Source organism: Cupressus sempervirens, chromosome 10 (genome assembly GCF_028749045.1).
Source record: "Cupressus sempervirens isolate cs-2001-9-10 chromosome 10, ASM2874904v1, whole genome shotgun sequence".
In the NCBI taxonomy this organism is placed as follows: domain Eukaryota; kingdom Viridiplantae; phylum Streptophyta; class Pinopsida; order Cupressales; family Cupressaceae; genus Cupressus; species Cupressus sempervirens.
Genome location: NC_143127.1, coordinates 441,486,125 through 441,507,331, shown reverse-complemented (window position 1 = coordinate 441,507,331; position 21,207 = coordinate 441,486,125). Strand labels below are relative to the sequence as shown.

At 34.6% G+C, this 21,207-nt stretch overlaps 1 protein-coding gene across 1 annotated transcript; it reads left to right on the top strand.

Moving 5' to 3' along the window:
- The first annotated feature begins 17,817 nt into the window (after positions 1-17,817).
- Positions 17,818-20,795, top strand: LOC149534609 (putative oxidoreductase At4g09670). The gene is made up of 2 exons (XM_089804871.1): positions 17,818-18,282; positions 20,109-20,795. The coding sequence occupies exons 1-2, from the start codon at positions 17,818-17,820 to the stop codon at positions 20,721-20,723; spliced, it is 1,080 nt and encodes a 359-aa protein (XP_089660997.1). The 3' UTR covers positions 20,724-20,795.
- The last annotated feature ends 412 nt before the right edge of the window (positions 20,796-21,207 follow it).

Sequence of the window (21,207 nt, the reverse complement as noted above, 5' to 3'; positions counted from 1 at the left end):
ATGTGTATGGATAGCTGACACAATTTACGGTTAAAATACCAGTTCGGGTATTTGATAGAACATAACAAAGCATATAAAAAATGAGTTGTATGACTTAAGGAATTTTTTTGGTAACAAAATAATTACTAATTCATGATGAGATGACATTGTGGATATTAATCCATAAGTAATTTTATATTATGTCAAGCATGTGAAGACATGAAGGCCGATAGAGCAGAGAATTATTAATTTGCGAAATATAAGTAGAGATCCTATCTTACACAAATAGTGGAAGTTAATATGAAAAATGTGTGACATGCAAACTATTGTGAAGATAACTTGAAAGATATGTGAGCCTTATGTGATGTGATATTTGATGTATGATTAGAGAAAGTGTGATTTTCAGTAGTGAGAAAGTATTGTATGTATACCTATACTTGTGAAGAACTTTATTGATTATTGCATGTTAGGGCGACATGCTCTTCTTGCATCCATTGTATTTGATCTACCAGCTCCTAAGAGGGTTGAAGCAACTCCTAACAGGGTTGAGGCTTCTAACAAGGCCTAGTCCTCTAATAAGGACTCAAGACACTATATGTACTTCATAAACTCCTAACGGGGTCAATATTCTTAACATGATTCTTTTTTTTAGTGGATCATCCCCACCAGGGTTTTTCCTTGACCAAAGTTTCTCTAGTTAACAAATAATGGTGTTATGAGTTTTCTTTGTGTATGCTTATATTTATTGTTCATCATTGTTTGTTTACTTTCATATGCAAGTTATAAAGTAATTAACAATATTCAGTTGTGCAAAAGTTTGTAAAATATTGATTCACTCCCACCTCCTTAGTATTATCTATTTCTAACAGCTTTCGTTCTTTATTTTTGACTTTTTCCTAATTGTAATGTTTCCCCATTTCTCCAAAGAAGCTGGTAGAATTTCTTAATCCTAAATTTGTGGTTCCAAGGAGTTTTGCTTTCGTTCATCCTTTCTTAATTCATCTTTCCTTGAGGTGACCTGAACATGTTGTGTTTCATATTCACCTATCTTTCTCCTTTCTTTATTCATAGAACATTCGGGATAGGAAATTTCTGCAGAGCTCTTTGGTTGATTCTCCACTTCTTTGTTGTTTGCCTCTCCTTTGTTGGTATGGACTCTTGATTCTTCATTGATTATTTCTCTGGATGTTTGTTCCTCCAATACCACCAATGTCTTTTCTTCTAATACCGTTTTGGACATTTCTCTCCCATTTACCCCATATTTAATCGCTTTAGATCTCTTGGAATCTTGAATTTCTTCTATTTATGTTTTCTTTTCTACTGACTTCTTACTTATTGGATCTTCCTAATCCTTCCTCTCACAATCTGACCTAGAATTGTTTGGACTTAAATTATGATGCTTGTGCTTTCCCTCCCAAAGTTCCATTTGATCTATTAGATCACCGTGAGTTAGTAGAAGATCATGAATTAATTTGTTGTATGTTTTCAGACTTGTACTTGTATCTTCTAAAAGGTAGGCATGGTTTTTACAAAGACTACACTATTTTAGATTGTTGAGTTTTAGTTGGATGGATTTGTAACTGTTGGAAATAGTCTCTATCACTTCTTTATTTTCTGATCCTTTTTCTCTATTAGTTTCCTTGACTTTTCCCTGATTGTCTGATTCAAGAATTTCATCGTCCTATATTACCTCTCTCTTTGAGAACAAAATTGGATTTGTTATCACTATATACTTGTGAAAATTCCTTAGTCTCTTGCTCTTCAAAGATTCTTTTGAGAATGGAGTATCTTTTTATGTATTTTGGATTTGGAGATGTTCTAGTTCTCAGAATCTTATTGATCTTTACCTCAAATTTTTCGAAGGATAAATTATAAATTGATCTATTTGTTATTATTATTTTATTGATTTCCCATGCGCTAATTTTGAGATTTAGGATGAATTTAACATCATTTGAGGATATATCTCCTACTTCTAATCCTAAGAATTCTCCCAATTTGATTAACAATTTGATCTTGGTTTAACTTCGAGGCAAGGATTTACATATTATCTAGATTGGGGTTTTAAATTTTCTAGTCCAATTTTCATTGAGATCTGGCTCCCATGGAAAAAAATTTAAAGAGTGACCTTCTAAGAAAACATAAGCAATTTCTATGAACTTCTTTCTGATGCTAGAATTCCTAGTGTAAATAAACTAATCTACTTGAGTGTAAGGTAATACTTACCAGATTACCACAAGATTCTTGGAGCCACTTAATAGATATGTAGTTTCTTCCTTTGGTCCATTTTAGTAGTCGTATACTCCTCTCCTTAGACATTCAAAAAATCTTTGCTCACTATTTTCGTTGATGATGATTTGAAATTGATCGTTCTTTAACTCTTCAGGGAAGGGCAAGGCTCTATTGTTGCTAGACCCATTTTTAATTGGATCTGCCCGAGGGTTGGTTTCTAAGGTTGGGGTCCCATGGGCACCCGCTTGCTTAAAAATAGAGCGGGTGTCGTTGAGCTTTTTTAGGAACATTTAAAGGGGAGTGGTCTCATGGGCATGACATTTAAATTTGCTTAAAAAAATTAGCTCCTAAATTGAAGGAAATATTAAAAATATAAATTGTTGTTTTTAGAATTTTTGGTAGGATGATTTCAATTTGGAGGGAAAATGAAAGGTAGGTTCTTGCCAAGTGGCAGAATTCTTCCCTAAATAGTGGTGGCTATGTCCAGGCCCCCCCCTTTTTGCATTCACTCAACTAAAAAGTAGGGGCTCCTAGTTAATAGGAAAATATTCGAGATTAAGCTTTAACCCCCCCAAAATATTATCATGGGACCTCCAGCTCCTTAAATATAGAGCCTAAGCCCCCCCCACGGGACCCCAGGGTAAGGTAATTTCTAGAAGGTGAAATTTATTGGGGTTCTTGAGATGGTTTGGGCTTTTTTTTGAAACTAGAGGGTTTTCCCAAGCACGATTTTTGATGTAGAGGAATATAGGGACCAAGATTAACAGTGGATTTTTTTGAATGGGAAGAGATCAAATTTTAAGGATGGCCTTTAGAACCTAAGGAGACCTCCAATAAAGAGGAAGGTTTTTGAATTAGGGTTTCCATTGCTTCCGACAAAGGAAGTTGGAAGATTTAATACCCTATTTTTGTCGGGCATTCTAGCTAATTTTGAAAATAGAGGCTTTACCTTCACTGGGGCCACTTTAGCATATTTTGTTTTTTCATAATATTTTCTTTGTATTTTCGTTCTCTTTGCACTCTGGCTCTCCCGGTTTACTCCCCCCATTGCTTATTGGTTTGCAATTTAGGTCTCGGCCCTTGGGATTGACGACCCTCTTTGTTTTTATATCTTCGCCTATTTCGAACCATTATCCACCCATACTCAGCCTCCTTTTTTCCTTGTTCTCTGGGACATTCGCTTGAGAAAAGGTTGCCTTTTTAAAAATTGTCTGCGATCCTTACATTTTTATTTTGCCCAAGATCTTCTTTATGCTTCCTGATGAGTTCCTGTCCTCGCAAATCATGAAGTTGAGTTAGCACTTTGAAGTTGTTTCCGCATTCAAGGGAGGAAACAGAGGGTTTCGAGAAAGTTTTTGGAGGGTAATGCCTTCTAGTTTTAATTGTGGCAGTGAATTTCTTATTATTCGTGGATGAATGTTGCTTAATCTTTTGATAGTTGCTGCCTTAGGCTGGGGCCCATGGAGAGGCTTCCTTCAAAATAGAGTGGGTGACAGCTAAAATTTAAAAAAAATTGTTTCAGCTTAAAAAAATTTAAGTAAGGTCCATGAGTTTTAGAGTGAAAATAGAATGACATTTTAAATTTATTAATTATCTTTGATGGAAAAATAAAGGAATTGTTAACATTTGGCAGCAAATTGCCTAAGCTTGTGGGGCTATTTCCAAGCCCACCTCATCTCACCCACTCAAATTGAGCAGGCTAAAAAGTCAGAGTCTTATTTTGTAGGGAAAGATTCTAGATAAACCTATAGTCCTCCCAAAAAAATTATCACGGGGTCACCTACTCCACAAAAATAGAGCCCAAGCCCCTGGCTTTTTGTGTTTTTCGCCATTTCAAAAAAAATCCTTTGTGATTTTACTTCCAAGAAAGTAAAGTTTGTAGAACCAGAATCAGTATGCAAAGAACATTAACAAATAAAGTAAACATTCACAAACCAAAAACTAAATTCACATATATGCTTAGACTAAGAAAGAAAATAAGAAGTGCAAACCTCACGAGAGAAAACACTCCATGCTTTCTTGATTCTATAGATGTGTCCTTTTGCTGTGGATGTATGCTCAAGATGCTCAAAAGCTGCTTCAATAGAGATGGGTAATGGAAAATTGGTAGCTTTGTGAGCTCTCAATTTGGCATTATAAGGGTATGGTTGATGGCTTTGGTTCTCAAAATAGCATGGTAACTTTAGCTCAAAGATTGTTGATGAAATGGCTTGGGATGGGATTCAATTTATAGGCTAAGGGGTAGAGGGATGGAGGGCTTAGATGCAAGGATGGATGAAGGCTTAAGGAGGGCTAAGATGCACTCAAAGGGGAGCACATGGATTGTGCTTGTTTAGCACCAATGGGAAGGTGACACTTGTCACAAGGAGGATGAGTGTGAGAGGGTAGGGTTAAGGGTTGGTTAAGGGCATGATGAGTGGGGTTGAGTATGTAAGAGGGATGTAAGAGGAATGAGTGTGGAAGAGGGAAGAGTGTGGAAGATGGGTGTAAGAGTCATGAGTGGGCTTGTAAGAGTCTTTATGTTTTGTAAGAGCACTCATGACTTAGTGGTTGGGTTTTTTTGAGGGGAGACTTTGGTTTGGATTAGGAAAGTCTTAAACTTGTTTAAGGAATGTGACAACATTAGGGGGTGGATTAGGCTTGGGTTTAGGATTAGATTAGAGATGTTAGAGATGTGCAAGTGGATGGCATTAATGAGGGTGGGTGAGTTAGTGGCTAAGCTTGGTTAGTATGGGTGGATGGGGTGGATTAGGCTAAATGGAGGATTAGAGATAGGTTAGGGTTTTTTTGAATTTGAGGATTTCATTTATCAAATAGATTTATTTAATAAATGGGGATTTTTGGAATTAGATAGGAGAAAAAGATTTAATTGATAAATAATAGATTATTTGATTTATCAATTAGGACTATAGATGATTAATTAAATTAATCAACTAGGGGATGACAAAGGATTAATTAAATAAAAATTTAATTAATGATGCCTTTAGAGATGGATAAATTAGATTACCAAAGTAGTGTAATCAAATTTAGGTGTCTACAAAGTTAATCCAATGCACTACTTGTTTGTGAAAGCTACACTCCAAAAAAAATGTAGGTGACTTTATGAAATGACCCTAACAGGCTATTATTTCTTTCTCAACACCCAATAAACTTATTACTTCAGGATTCCGACATTTTGTCAAGCAGTTTGCAGTCAAACTTAGATACCATTGAGTGAACCTTACTAATAAGACACTAAAGTAACAATACTAGAGAGTAGTTACTCATCAAATACATGAGACAAGGCTAACCCTTATGAAATGACGAATTTGCAAGAGATATAGCACCCTTGTTTTTTTTAACAATCAAATTGAAGAATAACAAAGTCTAAAAGAATTACAACTAAGCAATGAAGAACCTGGTAATCGGATAACAGGATTTGTTTCAGAGTCATCACCCAATGGACAGGATGTGGTGCCGTCTCTCCTCTATATAATCTGCCAAAGAAAGATCAGAATACGTGGTCATGTCCCGCGACTACCTTATTTTCTTGTATTGTGCTTGTAACCTGACCATGATCATTAAATCGCTTCTTGCCCACACTGTCGGAAGATGGGACCATCGGTTGCAAGGTGAGGTGAAGCCGATAGGAAAACAAGTGCACCAATTACGATTTGTCCATTAAATCCTTTCGCCGGCCCTTTGCAAGATTAATCGCTGATCACAATCACTTGAACGACTGTCAGGTTAACATTTCGCGTCCTTGATACTCCCAGCGATTTGAAAGTGGGGAATTTCCAAGCTAGTTCGGTTTGAGATTATTTCTCCTAAGTCGTGTTTTGCAGTAATGCCCAAGGGGAATGCCAAACCCGCGGATTGGTGTGAAGGACCAAATGCACCTCCGCCCAATGCGATCGCGTGACCCAAACAGATTCACAATTAATCTGCTCTTTGACTGCTGCTGTTGGCGGAATGAGTTCGAGATTGTTTTCTAACTCCCAATGAATTGGCGTTGATGCTTCTGCCGGTCGCGCTGACTATCCACCTTCAGCGATCTTGAACAAATGCATGTGATATGCACTCCTCAGAACTGACGCCTGTGCGATCCTACTGCGGAATGTGACGAATGTCTGGACTTATTAGATGCCAACCTTATGGAAGATCAGCTTCCATCATGGCTATGAGAATTCTCATCAGAACTGACGAGTTTGAACTTGTCAAACAATCAGCTACAAGGTCCTCTCATTATTATCTCAATCCCACTGTCACTCCAGGTGTTGGATTTGTCTATAAATGAATTGAATGGCCCTTTATTGGTAGATGCTCCTGTGCCTGCACAAACGAGCTTGGAGGTGCTCTCATGAATGATGACAGTAATCACCATATGCATGAAACCCGTAATCAAAGGTAGTGGATTTCCTGGCTAGGTAGCAAAGGAGTATTCAAGACAGCAGTCGGGAAATTCAATGACGCATTCAGCCTTGCGTAGCAAACTCTCCACTTGGTGCGTAAATACCAGGCTGGGAAAATGATCTTTGATAATCTTCAAACCCTTCTTACAAATCTAAATTGATATCAGTCTCTAGAAACATTAAATCTGAACCACAGAAATCGGCCTTAAGCCACAGATAATTGCCCTGATGAAATGACTGCAGCGTCACCTCCAATCTGCAATAATTCGGATGATATTTCACACCCTCAAAATCGCGTACCAATTGAGAGTTATCGTTCTCAATGGCCAACTGTGACAATTGCGAAAACCCTAGGTTCCACAATGCACCCGTGATTGAATCACAATCTGAAACACAAAGAGGGATAATCAACTGCCTGATTCGAATGGAGCCCCGGGGTGCCTATTTATTCTTTTCCCTCCATCCTCTCCAGAGACTTCTAGAACCTTTTTGATCTTATCCCTCAAGTGACTTTATTAAATATTTTCCAAGTCACTTTATTAAATACAAGGTTATCTTTTAATATTATGTATTTAATTAAAATAATTAATTAGTCGTCCTTGGACAACCAGATTAATTAAATTAATTAAATCGAACTGTCACCAGAAAATTGGGGACATGACACTTTATGTTTATGTTAATATACATTTTAAGTTTTTTTTAAAAGTAATAAATAACTACATTTCGATAAATGTTTATTTAAAAATACAAACATATTATAAAAACTATTTTTTCTCCAATGTATTAATTGAAATTTACAAACTTGAAATTTATATAATCGCATAAAATAAAAAATAAAAAAACTAGAGAAAGTTGTTTAATTCTGTAAAATGTATGATTGGTCACTTTAATTGAATAAATGAATTCAATAAGTTCATTGAATTTCAAACCCTTCTTTTAATTTCATTTAAAACACGATTATAAACTTATTCTAACAATGTATAGGGGAAATGATTGAGTAGCCGGCAACAAATTTGTTGTTTTTTTGGTGAACCTATGTAGGTGAATGAAGAACTTAAAGCTAACCTTTCGACTTTCCCACATTGGAGCTTTTTATATAACTTGTAGAGTGAGAGGTGGCCTAAAAGTGCCATTTTAAAACGTTCGCCCAAAACCCACCACTAAACCTCACAATAGCCGGAAAAAAAACAAAAACAAAAAAGAGAGTACTTTTTGCACAAATGGACCAATCAGCAACCAAGAAAATTAAAAAATGAACAAAAATGAACCCTACTGCGTTCACAGTGACTTGTTTTGGCATGTTTGTATGGTATGAGAGTTTTTTTGAACGATAATTGAGGAGGAAAGATAACGATTAACATTGCAACATTATACACATGGACAACAATTGGCTCGTTTCCCCTAATAAATATTAAATATTGTATAATGAGACTTGTACTTTGGGAATTGATTTCACCTCTTTTAAACCCATTTTTCTATTGCAACTTGTCAAAAACAACAAGATCTCTTTGCGAGTTGGAGTCCCTGCCTTTAGGGAATTAAAGGTGATAGAAAAATGAACTAGTAGAAGGATTATTCACAAAAATGCATTTAGGAATTGTAATTGTAAATTTGTGAGAAAATTGTTTGTAAAATTTATGATGATTTGAATGAAAATCATAAAAAAGACTAGGAAGATTACATTTATAAGTTCAAAAGAAAAAATTATATCAAATCTGAATTTTAGTTTTAATATTCAATATAATTTTAAAATTTTATTCTAAAATAAAGTACATTTTATTTTTTTTTAAATTTTATTTTATTTTATTTATTTATTTATTTATTTAATGCGCCTGGTAAATTTTTTAATGTGACCGGTAGTGCTGGCGCGACACGCCCATCGGTACCACCAATGCTTTGACCTGGAGCTATGAACCAGTGAGGCCACAAACGGGGGACCTCATCCCCATGAGATTTGAACCTGGATGGCAAGGATAACAACGCAACAACTTAACCATCACAACATGCCACTATTGGCTCAAAAGAGTTTGTGGTAAACCTAGTGTGACTCGAACCGGAGTTGATGCGTAGCATCGGGATCATTAGCCTAACACTACGCCTCACGACTCGCCTTCACACCAATCTAAATTTTAGTTTTAATATTCAATCTAGTTTTAAAATTTTATTTGAAAATACAATGTCTATAAGTTTTATTTTTTATATATCTAAAATGATTAATATGACAAATCCAAAAAACTAATCAATTTTTTTTCTTAAATTTTTCTTATAAGTGATTAGTTTTGATAAAATTGCCTTATTATTATATTAAATTATATTCTTATAAATGATTATTAGAATTGAGCTAATAATTAAACCCTTTCCCCTAATAACCCATAAATAATTGTCTATAACAAAAATCAGTAATTCCTTATTGACATCATTTTTCTAAAGAATTATGTCATCAAAAGTCACATCACCTTTCCTTTGAGGTGCTCGGGACACACATTTGTAGTGCCATTTCTAACCAGTCCCTCCAAATTGGGCACTTTCCCCGTCCACTCCCAAGAAATGATAAATCCCAACGACCTCTTACAAAATCAGAAATCGAAACCAACTTTATGAATGAAAAAAGAACACACAGAAATGGCTGTAAGAAACAGAAATGGCCCTCCTCCATATTCACTTTATTGTCATCTCAAATACTCTTTGTACATATGTGGGGTTTCCATTTACATAATGTCGGACCCTGCCTGTGAATAGATATTCCAGACTTCCTTTAAATATTTAATCCGATGTCAGAGATATTGTGTAGTCAAAGACTGGATTGCTTTTAATTTAATTAGCCGATAGGCTATTATAGGTGAGCATTTCAAGAAAACCTGTCCGTTCGTTAAAAAACCACTTATCATAAGTTGTATACCATGAAAACTGCACACCAGTAATATTAGTTGGTTTACTCAGTCTCTGACATTTGAGATCTCCACCGACCGTATTAATTGGTTCACTGAGATATTTTTTATCTCCACTAACCATATTAATTGATTTAGTCCAAAATTTCAGATATCTCCAAATCTGAAACGATCTTATAAAATCTAGCACATTTGCCATTAATAATTAGGGCGTAGGTGTTCCCATATGAAAGAAGACTAACTTTTCCAATCAACGGTGAAGTCTTGCTAAAAGGCCTTCAACGACCATGAAATAGACCAACATCCTTCATTGTTTGAAAGGTAGAAGTTAGCTTGAAAGGTAGAAGGTAGATCGAAAAGACGGGAAAACACATGAAAGGAAAAGTGGCTGCCACTAGCATGGATACAGTTAAGGCGATTGACACTGTTAGGCCCCGTTTGGTTGGGGAAGATGAATTTTTGACATAACCAGGTTATTTTATAACCAAGTTTTCGAAAACCTGGTTTTGTGGTTTGGAAAGCCAATGGTCCGTTTGGTTGACACGGAAGATGAATATACTGTGGACCCCACAATATTATTAAAAAAACTGTCATAAAATTCAAAACCTGGTTTTAATTTCGAATTCCACCTTTTTACTGGAAGAAACTTCTTCCAATTTTTGACCAAAATTGGAAGATGAAATTGAAAACTGGGTTATAATTTTAACTAACCAAACAACAATTTTTTTTTGCAAAACCTGGTTTTGCCCCTGATAACCCGGTTTTGGCCCTCATCTTCCAGCAACCAAACGGGGCCTTATAGAAAACAGAGCAGAAATGAAAGAAGTGGAATCCGCCCCCGTGAAAATGTATGAGGACTGGCAGTTTTCCAGAAGCTGTTCCCAGCGTGAATATGCGAACCCAGACGCCGATTTCCGGATTTATAACGACGTCCTTTGATGCAAAACCGTCTATGAAATTTGAAGAGGGTAGCGTGGTGGGATGAGGAGGGCATAGAGCAGAGCCATATGAATACACTTTTAACAATCCTAGAATTTCTCCCACGACTTCTATTCCTCCTCTTCTTTCACAATATCCTTTGTTTGTCTAACGTAGGTATATATATAGAGAGATAATTATGTGACCCTAGGCTTTACTCACTCGTGATTGCAGGATACCCTCTTCCTACTTTCATTTCTCATTTCTGGAATCTACCGCCCGTGCGTCAACATATATAACCTACATAATGAAAAAAATATTAGTATTAAATTTACGATATGTTGCAATTGTTCCCACCCCGCATCTGCACAAAGATTCCATCTAAGAAACAAGAAAAATTTAAAGTTGAAACAAGAACATAAGGGAAACAAGAAATTTAAAGTTGATAAGGTGGTTGAGGTTGTTGGAGAGGATTCTGGTGAAGATATTGGGAGAAAAGCAAGAAGGTGGTCTGATAGGTTAGCTCAGTCGCAGGCTAGGGGTAAGCAGAAGTCAATCAGATATCTTGTTGAGGAAGTTGAAGAAGATAGCTCACACAATAACAGTGACAGAAGGGAGGAGGAAAGTATTTCCAACTCTAAAAAGGATGATGGTAATGAGGAGGGGGAAAAAAGTTTCAATTCTGGAAACATTTTGATGGATGACACTCAAACTCAAGTGTCAGATGGCAAAGAAAGGAATACTGAGACAACCCATGTTTCAGCTAGCTTCTCACTTAAACCCTTTACTTTTTGTGATGAGATGAGCAAAAAAGATAATTCCCCAATTACCATTTCTTCCCCTGTTAAGGAAAATTCGAAGATTTCTTCTAACCCATGGGTGCTGCAGGATAAACCACAGGGACAAAAAATGAAGGAGGTTGATGCTAAGAAGGTTGAGGAGCATAAAGAGGAGACTGTGACGGTGGAGGAGCATTACATGAACCTGGAGGAAAGGGTCAAAGCTTTGGAGGAGGGGTTTTTCACCTTCTCCAAGTTTGGACTTAAAGTTACTCATGCTGCTGCAACTACCCTCCAATTGCTGGCACAGGAGAAGGAGGAAGCTGGCTTGGACATGAAGGACAACAAATTACTCTTTAAGTTCCTTGCCGACGACTGGGCCCATATTCTTCTTCATGCAAGAGGAAAAGAGAAAAAAGAAATCTAAGTTTTTTTTTAATTCTGTTCAGTTATGGGGTCCAAGGATCCAAAGACTTTATATACTGTTATGGTAGTTATGGTTTTGTTGGTTATCAGCTGTATTTTAGTTTCTACAAGGCTTGGGTGCCTTGTTGGACTTTGGTTAGTTGCTAGGGTTCCTTTCTGGTTCTAGCTCTCTGGTTTTTGATTTTTGTCTCTGACTGCTGGTACCCCTGTTCTTTTTGTCTGTTTTTGTTACTGGTTGGTAATGTGCTGGTTACTAGCCTTTTGACTGTTAAGGGCCGACCCCCTTGTTTTTGGTCATTTTAATTTAAAAAACAAGAATAACTATCTTTTACAAGATGACATTTGTTACATTAAAATATTAATTCCCTCATAATGAAATTTGGTTCAGTGCGGAAGATTTATGATGTGGTATTTTTTATTTCGCCCTTCAATAATTCATAATAATTTAGTTGTTATTTTCGTACAGTGATCTTGTACTCATCTTTTCAGGGAATATATAACTTTATATTTAACTATATAGAAAGAGATTACTCACGGAAAAAAACATGGAGAGCACTACTAGTTTGGAGAGGACTATTAGGTTGAACATCTTAATTTCAAATATGTAGAGGACTTGTAGTTTGGAGAGGACTACTAGGTTGAACATCTTAATTTCAAACACATGAATGACAACTAAGCCACTCTAATTTTTATCACTTTATTTGAATTTTTTTTACTAATAATTAAGGTTTAAGGTCTATGTCCTTTAATATGATATCACATGAATATAGTTTTTGTTGAAGTGTTCAAAAATATTAAAAGAAAATTCTATAGTTGTGACTTAGTCATGTTTTATGGAAATTGCTAGCAGGATCCGCAAGAGGGATACGTGGCTCGCCTTCGAGAATTTTTTGGCTGGGAGTGCCGTGCGTGTGTCCAAAAATGGACAGGAGTTGCAAGCGTGCCAAAGTCGGCATCGTACATTACCAGGTGCTAAGCTGTGAGGCTAACATCAACCATTTGAAGGGCTACCACAGGTGACACTGTGTGCGTTTGAGCTATGTTAATGCAACCATCATTGTACTCGATGATGTGCCTCAGCGGTACTACCAACAGTGTGGCAAGTGAGTACACTTGTTTTAGGTAGATTAGACATCCAACCTTGCAATTTTGTGTTGAAATTGCTATTGTCCTATTAATTTTAGAAATTAAGGTCTCAGGACCCACAGTTTGACCTAATAAACAGAATTTAGCATTTTACTACTCTTGTGTTACCATTGATTTGCTGAACTCTGCAATCTAATTTAATTGGTTTGGTCTTTTACTACAAGAAAATTACATTCGATATGTTTGTGTACATTTTAAGCTTTCACGACGCCAATCTTGCGTTGATTCTTCTATGCAATCTAAATTAAGAATTATAGTCTCTAGTGATGGTTATTTTTGTGTTGTTATGTTGAATCTGAGAGATTTATGCATCAACAATAGTGCAATTTTGTGTTGAAATCGTGACAAGCAAGTTTATGTTGATATACCTAGTTTAAGAATTTTACATAGTTCCAATAGTGCAGTTGTTTGTCGATATACTTTATGGTATTTCTATTGATATGATTCAGTAAAATTTAATGTATTTTTGGATTTCATGTTGAGCGATTTTGTGATCACATCATTATAAGCATTTTTATGTTAAAATGTGTAATATAAGAATTTTTGTTTTAATAACATTGTGATTTTGCATTGGTACACTTCTTTACATATTATTTTTTGATATGCTCCTCTGTAACTTAATTTAAGCCCTCATAGTGTTTGCAAAGCATGTCGGATTGTGCTATCATTATTAGGTTAGATCAGCCTATGCAATGTAGGTCCTGAATTATATAGCCATTACATGGCTTTTGACATGCTAGTTAATCCACGTTATAGGGAAAAAGTGAACAAACATAAAAAATGATGGGCATACCCTTTTATAGATGCTCAGCTCGATTAGTATGAAAAAATGGGGATGATTGGGTTTTGTCTCCCTCTTTGCTACAACAATTGTCATTGAGTGATTTTGTATTATATAAAATCTTTATTCCCGCAATTTTTATTCCCAATTTTCAATTCAAATTGATCCAAAGCAAAATTCTATGCAAGCATTTTTCAATTGGAAAATTTAGATGAAACAATTTATTATTAATTTCAAAATTATTCAAAATATCAGTAGCCCTTTAGATTAGATTATTGCTGAATTTTTAATTTTATCTTCCATGAAATAATTGATTAAAAATATGTAATAAGAACATATGCACTATATCAACAAGAGTTGTGTTGCAACTTTAGTCCCCGCTTATGCTGGGGTAGGAGGAACGTATTTGTAGATGACTTTGGCAATTTGAAGATTAAGACAATTTTTCAAGAGAGGGAATTAGTTGCCAAAGTTTAACTACATAGATATCTATGACCATAGTGTTCTTGATATGGCTTCCAAGTAACAATGATGCAACTTATCCTTCATCAAGTAGTCAAATGATATTCTATTTTGTTTGTCAAAGTATCTATAAAGCTACGCATTCCAAGATTTATGTTTTGTTTGTGAAAGCAACTTTAGAGCTGCTCATTCCAAGCTATGAAAAAGATATGAAAGTGATACTGACATACCAACAGTCTTGGGAGCAGGCCCACCAAATAATGGGATGCCTAAGGCTAACACCTCCTCAAGGATATTGAAAGGTGGGGCCGAATGGTATGGAAGTAGGGGAATGGTGATGGTATGTTGCAACACTAAAGCTACTCATTCCAAGATTTATGTTTTGTTTGCGAAAGTAGCTTTAGAGTTGCTCATTCCAAGCTATGAAAAAGACATGAAAGTGATACTGACATACCAATAGTCTTGGGAGCAGGCTCACCAAATAATGGGATGCCTAAGGCTAACACCACCTCATGGATATTGAAAGGTGGGGCCGAATGGTATGGAAGAAGGGGAATGGTGATGGTATGCTACAACGCTAACAACTAGAATGATCCAAGTAATTAGGAAAGCAATGCAACACTAGAATGGTTTAAGAAACACAATTAACAAAAATATTTAAATAAAAAATAGTGTAAATAAATCTACTAACAATACTAATAAAATAATAATATAAAACTCTAAAATACAATATTCTACCCTACCAATGTAGATGAGAACAATATAAATGAAACAGAAAGTGAAATTCGACATCCTTTGACGTATACATTTAATCTAATATAGAGCCTTTAAATAATTAAATGTTAAATATTATTTACATTCGTCTTATATGTTTCACTTTGTTCAACTATATCTCTTAATATCAAAGAGTGTAAAAAGCCATACTCTTGAAATGATTTTCATTATTTTGAATGTTTTTGTGATTTATTATTTATACTCAAGATCACATCTATCATATCAATAATTTATCTTAAGTTTTCCTTATAACAAAGAACTACATGAATATATCCTTTATTTGTAATAAAAAGACTTTAAAAAATATATTTAAAAAAATATTTAATATTTATTCTTCCTAATTTTTAAACAAAATTTTTTTATGAAATGAGGAAAAAATACATCATCTAATTAGAAATAGGCTTCAATATGTATAAAAGCTAGAGCCAATAAATCCTTCCATATTTAGAGAAAAAAGAAAATATAAATTTCTGTTTTTATCTTGAAATAGTAAAAATTGCAATTCATAAGTGATAGTTAAACATGATCACATAATTAGTTCTAAAAATGTTTATAATGTTCATTTGTGAAAATATATTGACATGTTTTATTTACGTATGTAATTTTTAGCATAAAACTTACACAATACCATATTTTGGTAGGTGTTCATTTGTGAAAATATATTGACATGTTTTATTTACGTTTACATATATTTACGTATGTAATTTTTAGCATAAAACTTACACAATACCATATTTTGGTAGGTATATTTCATAGATTTTGTCATTGCTTTATGTGGTTCTATAAAGAAAATCATCAACATGTAACTTGAGAATGTGTTAACTCTTTGTAAGTTTGGCTCTTAAAAGTTATCTAGTTTTTTAAGACTAAAAAATGTCTTCTTTTAATCTTTTTCTTGTTATGTGTACAAACTTTGCAATGTTCTCTCCTTTTTCCATATATTTTTTCAAAAAAATTGTGGGCAAACAATTAGCTTCCCATAAGACATTAAATAGGATATCTCTTGTGTAGAATTACAAATTTGGATGTCCTAATAGTTTTTAAGACTCCATATACATGAAAATTATTATGATTGCTATAGAGTAGAAGTTGTAGACCACATTACAATATAAAATTAAATATGACCCATTCTTTAATGATGTTTAAATATATGTTTAATATCTACAACTACTTAATGATACAAGTATATGCATTTCAAACATGCTTCATCCTCAAAAATTGTTATCAATTGATATTTATAATAACATGAGATGGATATTGTCAAAGAAACCTTGTAAATTATAGATGAAAATATTCCCCTTATACATTTGTTAGAGTTTGAATAAATGAATATAATATTGAGGGACTTATCGAAATGGATTTTTCCACACTCTTCTTGGATGGTATTGCATTGCCAATACAAACTCACTATCGTCAAGTTAAAATGCATGAATATGTAATACACTTAATTAGATTCCATGATAGAAGGTTTGAAAACCACCCAAGGTTTTTCTATTTTGTATTGCATCTAATAATGAGACATTACAATTAAGGACTCTCTTCTGTGTTTGTTAATAAAAATCTAGATGACTCCATCCCAACTACCATTGAAAACCTTTTCATCCACATACAAATTTTTTCCAAAGCTCAATTATCTTAAGAATTGATGCATTTTAGATCTTTCTTGTGGGGAACCCACATGTATTGGAACAAATGTTGATGTGAGCTTTCAAATATGGTTAGCCATTTAGGATCCCGTACTCTATTTTTCATATTTAGTGTCGTGGATATTAAATGGCCAATGTTTCAACAATTATTTTCAAGTGACATTCTATCTATCCTTCAAAGAAACAAATAACACATGAAAAAAAAAAATTTAATAACTTGCATCCGACTTTCTTGTTCTTGTACTGGATGTTCATAATTTTCTGCAAATAAACAATAGAAAAAAATCTTTTGTACCTAGACAAACTAATGTTATAATAGATAAGAATGACAATTGAATCAGATGCTGTTATATTTGCAAAAATTGGAGAAGAGATTATGAAATAAGAGAAGTTTATGATGAAGGAATCTTGAAGGAAATTTTTAAAATTAGAATGGATAAAAATTGTTTTGAGCATAATTCATAATATGAAGTATTGGTTACAAAATGGATCGGTGGAAATCAAGAAGAAAATGATACACAGGATTAAAGTTATCTAAAAAATATATGTAAGAAACCATCTTATATAAGCATGCACTTTTTGTCACTATTGGGGTACCTCTTGCTCCTCCGGGTGCCAGTGTTAGTTATAAATACTGTGAAGTGTTTATGATGGGAACGAATTCATTATTAGAATACACGATCTCTTTAAAATCACAAACCATTTTTTTTTATAGAGAAAACTGGTTGATTCTCCAACTGCATAATGACGTATAATATGTATCCGCTATGTTCCATCATAAATGGAAAATATGGCAGTGGTTGTAGTGCACGGCCGGCTGGTTTACACAGATTATTCTCAAACGCTGGAAAGAAGAAAAGGAAAGACTTACTCTTTTTCTGTTAAAATATTTGCGAATTGGTTTAGCAGTTCCATTCTACGGTCAAACAAGTTTGCCGTTATGAAGAGGAAATCGGAAAAAAGGAAAGACTTACTCTTTTTTTGTTAAAATATTTGCGAATTGCTTTAGCAGTTCCATTCTACGGTCAAACAAATTTGCTGTTATGAAGAGGAAATCGGAAACCGGCAACAAAACTTTCGCTGCCCAGCCGGCGGAAAATAAGTGACGTATTATATTATACTATAATAATAATAAAACCCACAACATGATAGATAAATTGATGGTGGCGGATTAGTGTCAGAGGAAATAATGGCTTTGAACTGACAATTCAAAATATTGATTGCATAAAAACTTTAAAATCTGGTAAGTGCTCATTTAAAAAGAAATAGAAGGTGGGGGAAACAAAAACATTAGTTCCCAAATTTGAAACAGACAAGGCGCCATTACCTACAGTAGAAAGGAGGATCCCCTGAACGTGTATTGAAGCTGCATAGCAAGCGTTTTGTTGTGCAGGAAAAATGGCGGAGCTTAAAGTGGTTCGGTTTGGAATCCTGGGGTGTGCTGGCATTGCCCGAAAAGTTTCAAGAGCGATTGGGATGACACCGAGTTCCTCAGTGTATGCTGTTGCTAGCAGATCCCTTGACAAGGCCAAGGGCTTTGCCTCTGCCAACAACCTACCTCCAGAGGTAAAGGCCTATGGAAGCTATGAGCTTCTTTTGGACGATCCATTTGTGGATGCTGTGTACATTCCTCTGCCTACATCCCTGCATCTTGAATGGGCTCTCAAGGCTGTCCACAAGAAGAAACATATTCTCCTTGAGAAGCCGCCTGCGCTTTGTGTTGAAGGTCTCGACACCATCATAGAGGCATGCAATAACAATGGGGTCCAATTCATGGATGGTACCATGTGGATGCACCATCCTAGAACTCATCAAATGAAGGCCTTTCTTCAAAATCCAGACCACTTTGGAGACCTCCATACGGTAAGTACTCAATTCTTTCATGGTACTTTAGTCTGATAGTGCATCTTTCTTTTAGTTTGTTTTCTCATTCTCCATCTCATACAAGTCTATTTCCTTTGAAAATGAATGAAACACTTAACATTCATTAGATCTAGGCGATGTTCACATAGAGCTGGTAAAGCACCAGGATTTGGGAGGTCACCCATCCAGATACTACTTCAACTTTGAGTGTGCTTAACTATAGAGTTTTCTCCATGATTAAACTCACTCTTCTTTTGCAAAACCATCATCAAATCTTATGTCTTATTAACTATTTATTAAAAAGCTCCTTAAACTCCTAAGAAATATTTAATTTATTCCCCTCTGCAAAATATCCACTTATAACAAAATAGTGCAATCCACTCACCTGGGTTGATTTCTTTAATTTGGGCATTTCATTGTAATTTTATTTTCTAGAGAAAATCAAATAAAAACACATGTACGATTGTTCTTATATTGCTCTTATATTTCATCTTTAGAAAATGTTGCTACATGTTGAACAACAATACTACAAGAGAAAGCTTTACATTGCAAACTGTTAACAAATTAAATAAAAAAGAAATTTGTTATAGTCAATTCTATTTTTATCATATTCAATAGATGAGTTTTATAAACTGATTATTTTTCATTACTGAAATAAGATTACATTATTTAAAATAACAATCTCTTCCAAGATATACTAGTGTTTGTTCCACTTGTCAGTACCTTCTTCTTGTTTGTTGTTTTCAATGATAAAAAAAAATCTCTTCTAAGATTTAAATAAAAGATTTTGTTATAGTCAATTCTATTTTTATTATATTCAATAGATTGGTTTTATAAACTGATTATTTTTCATTACTGAAATAAGATTACATTATTTAAAATAACAATCTCTTCCAAGATATACTAGTGTTTGTTCCACTGGTCAGTACCTCCTTCTTGTATGTTGTTTTCAATGATAAAAAAAAAATCTCTTCTAAGATTTATATAAAGGATTTTGTTATAGTCAATTCTATTTTTATTACATTCAATCAATAGGTTTTATAAACTGATTATTTTTCATTACTGAAATAAAATTACATTATTTAAAATAACAATCTCTTCCAAGATATACTAGTGTTTGTTCCACTAGTCATTACCTTCTTCTCCTTCTTGTTTTCAATGATAGAAAACAATCTCTTCTAAGATTTAAATAAAGGTTTTTGTTATAATCAATTTTATTTTTATTATATTCAGTAGATGGATTTTATAAACTGATTTTTTTTCATTACTGAAATAAGATTACATTATTTAAAATAACAATCTCTTCCAAGATATACTAGTGTTTGTTCCACTGGTCAGTACCTTCTTGTTATTTATTGTTTTCAATGATAAAAAACAATCTCTTCTAAAATTTAAATCATAAAATCAGCCGTAATTTAAACTTCTATGTCTAAACAAATGGCCTTATCATCTTCCCAAACTCTTCTCTGGGCAAATGTTCTAATTACCCAAACTTTGTATCAGCATCAACAGGAATTCCATTGCTTGAACAAATGTTCTAATTGTCCAACCAACTACTTAATTATCCACATCCAGTCTTTAGATTCAACTATTCACATATCAACAGCTCTCAAGTTGTAGATTCAGCTCTCCTCATCAAAAACCCACCAAATTTGTGAATTCCACTATCCACAACCAAGAAAATGCTACGAGTACAAACATCTGTACAGCATGAGATAACATCAAAGTGTTCAACTTGGCTTTATAAAGTGATTTTTTGCCTTATAATGAATAGAAAACCACTTAACCCCTGTTTCCTTAATAATAGAAACTATAATTATTTGCAGGTCCGATGTACTGTCACAATTGCGGGAACTGCAAAGTTCTTTGAGGAGAACATCCGGGTTAAGGCTGATTTGGATGCACTTGGTGCATTGGGTGCACTTGGGTGGTACTGTATTGGAGCAATTTTATGGGCCAATGATTACCAGATGCCTCAAAGTGTGAAGGCACATCCTGGAGCTGCTTTGAACAAAGGTGGAGTGATTACATCATGTGGCGCTACTTTGTCTTGGGAAGATGGGAGGGTGGCAACATTTCATTGTTCATTTCACTCTTGCTTGACCATGGATTTAAGTGTTTACGGATCTAAAGGAACTCTTAATCTTCATGACTTTGCGATTCCTTATGAGGAGAAGTCTGCATCATTTTCGTCTTCAATAAACCCCAAGTTCTCTGAGATGGATACTGTTTGGGGTTCAAGGCCCAGTGAGCACACAGTTGCAGTTGAATTTCCTCAGGAGACTCTCATGGTTCAAGAATTTGCGAGGCTGGTTAAGGGAATTCAAGACTCTGGAGGAAAGCCCGATCCTCAATGGCCTTCCATTTCCAGGAAGACACAGATTGTGATGAATGCTGTTCAAACATCTATCCAGGGAGACTTGCTTTCTGTCACATTGTGAAGTGCTAATGAATTTTTACGCCACAAGGTCTTTTTTTTCTAATGCAAATAAATCTAAAACTGCATTTGAGCCTTTCTTCATTGTTTTCAATTCTCAAATCTAAAGTTGGACTTTATGGTAGGAGACTTCCTATAAAATAGAGCCAGTTGCTTGTTATTTTTTTGTGGGAATGTTTTAGACCTAGCGCTCCCATGATTTATGCTGTATATTCTAATTTAACATTTTAGCTTTCAGATTTAAGAAAGAAATGCAATAAAAATAATTTAAAAATAAATGTTCCTCAGTTCGTCTTAAGAGTTAAGGGGTGAGTACCTGAGAGAAGAGTTAAGGCTTCCACCCCCAATATAAGAGAAGAGTTGAGGTTAGTTCGAGTACCTTCCTTCGAATAAACAGTAGTTAGCATCACAAGCACCCCAATAGAACCTTCTATAATTAATAGTAGTTTGAGTATGGTCTTATCTTAAGGAGGGGCATAGAACCTTGT